The sequence below is a fragment of the Palaemon carinicauda genome, chromosome 7, assembly GCF_036898095.1.
Source record: "Palaemon carinicauda isolate YSFRI2023 chromosome 7, ASM3689809v2, whole genome shotgun sequence".
NCBI classification, from domain to species: Eukaryota; Metazoa; Arthropoda; class Malacostraca; order Decapoda; family Palaemonidae; genus Palaemon; species Palaemon carinicauda.
Window position 1 is genome coordinate 158,232,917 of NC_090731.1, and position 2,500 is coordinate 158,235,416.

Sequence of the window (2,500 nt, forward strand, 5' to 3'; positions counted from 1 at the left end):
CAATTGTACCATTTAGCTTTTAATTATTATTATTAATTGTTTCCTTTCATGTTGATTTTTCCTTTGTCCCTTGAGGTTAACTGAACTTAGGCATTTTTGTTTATTTGTATGTGAATGTGATTGTTTCCGTTACTTTAGTTTTTAATTTGATTCATATCTCTCTCTCTCTCTCTCTCTCTCTCTCTCTCTCTCTCTCTTCTCTCTCTCTCTCTCTCTCTCATTATGGAATAGATATTAGAAATCCATAGTAGAAAGCATTATCTCTCTCTCTCTCTCTCTCTCTCTCTCTCTCTCTCTCTCTCTCTCTCTCTCTCTCTTTATGGAACATTAGAAATCAATAGTAAGAAAACATTAACTCTCTCTCTCTCTCTCTCTCTCTCTCTCTCTCTCTCTCTCTCTCTCCTTATGGATCAAGTATTAGAAATCTATAGTAAGGAAGCATTATCTCTCTCTCTCTCTCTCTCTTTCTCTCTCTCTCTCTCTCTCTCTCTCTCTCTCTCCTCTCATCTCTCTCTCTCTCTCTCTCATCTCTCCTTATGGAACAAACATTAAAATTCAGTTGTAAGAAAGCATTAACTCTCTCTCTCTCTCTCTCTCCTCTCTCTCTCTCTCTCTCTCTCTCTCTCTCATTGTGGGTTAAACAGAAATCAAATGTAAGAAAGCATTAACTCTCTCTCTCTCTCTCTCTCTCCTCTCTCTCTCTCTCTCTCTCTCTCTCTCACACACACACACACTCATGGAATAAACATTAGAAATAAATTGTTAGAAAGCATTAACTCTCTCTCTCTCTCTCTCTCTCTCTCTCTCTCTCTCTCTCTCTCTCTCTCTCAAAAGCATTATACATCAACATTAAGAAGCTTTAAGCTATGCCGATATATAAAAAATTTACAATATATAAATATATTCCTACTAATAATTCTCTATTTTTCTCTTTCCAGATTCGACCCTTTTCAAGTCTTCGAAGTAAGTTAGAAATGGTTGTTTGGCATCTTATTCCCCCCCGCTCTACATGAATGAGCGGAAATCATGAGTAATGTTATTAAACCTCTTCCTAATAGTGTCTTATCAGAACCTACATCTTGAAATGGGGTTAATTATTATGAATTTCATCGCCTTGGTTATGTCCTAGTTATGGAATCCCTCTTTGTGTTAATTTTCTTTCGCTCTTGTTTTTATATTTTTTCTAAATATGATCTGATTCGTGTTGGTTTATGACATTGTTATTATTATTATTATTATTATTATTATTATTGTTGTTATTATTATTATTATTATTATTATTATCATTATTATTATTTTTTAGTATTACTATAATTATAATTGTTGTTGTTATTATTATTATTTTTATTATTATTATTATTATTTTTATTATTATTATTATTATTATTATTATTATTATTATTATTATTATTATTATTATTATTATTAAAAAGCTAAGCTACAACCCTATTTGGAAAAGCAGGTTACTATAAGCCCAGGGGCTCCAACAGGGAATGCAATCCAGTGAGGAAAGGAAACAAGGACAAATAAAATATCTCAAGAACAGTGTCGGTTAATTTGCCGGTCATGACTTGCCTTTAAAGCTTAAATGTTAACAGAACTATACAATATGAATACGGGAGAGTTTGTTGCATGTCCGGGCGAGCCTGTAATTTCCGATTACGTAGGAGCACCGCCCCCCTCCCCCCCTCCACCACACCAAAAATTTCACTTCGGAACCACAGATGGGACTGTGCAAGTGGCGACTTCCTGTCCTCTTTGCTTACACTTGTATTTTTCTTGTTAACGAGTAATTGCATATTACATTTGGGCACTTATTTTCAGTACCTTTTCCCAGCAGATGCCTATAAGAGGAGTTTAGATATATTTTTTTTATTTAAATTCATATTTAGATAAATAGTAAATTTTTTTAATTATAAATAGGCTACAGTATATGTAAAATAAAAATAAAATTATTTATATAAATATATGATATATATATATATATATATATATATATATATATATATATATATATATATATATATATATATATATATATATATATATTATAAATTGTAAGATTATAAATGTGTATTTCCTAAGAAAAGATTAAAAAAAGTGGAGTTCAGAGAACGGAATAAATTGAGGATTTTACATGGAAAGGATAAAGCTATTTTTATTAGTATCATACGTACATACAACAACAACAACAACAGCAACAACAACAACAACAAATGCTGCCGTTTCCAGTCCACTGTAAGGTAAATGCCTCAGATATGCCCTTAATCATTATCTGGGGTTTGGCCACTTTTCATCGCCACGCTGGCCACTTCGGATTGGTGATGGTGGGAGAGTTTAGTCTGATCCCTGTCAACTAACTGCCTGTCCCTCCTGGTCCTAGTTTGGGTGGAGAGGGGCTTGGGAGTTGATCATGTGTACAGAAGGTCAGTCTCTAGGGCATGTATATATGCTCAGTCTCTAGGGCATTTTCTGGTAGGTGGGGCATTGTCGCTGTCTC

The 2,500-nt window shown here is 33.4% G+C and overlaps 1 protein-coding gene across 1 annotated transcript in view; it reads left to right on the top strand.

The window, feature by feature from the left end:
- Nucleotides 1-2,500, top strand: part of LOC137644604 (uncharacterized) — a 79,992-nt gene that overhangs the window by 20,338 nt on the left and 57,154 nt on the right. The window contains exon 2 of the mRNA XM_068377559.1: nucleotides 939-963. Coding sequence (XP_068233660.1) covers nucleotides 939-963 — 25 coding nt within the window. The remainder of the gene's footprint in view (nucleotides 1-938; nucleotides 964-2,500) is intronic.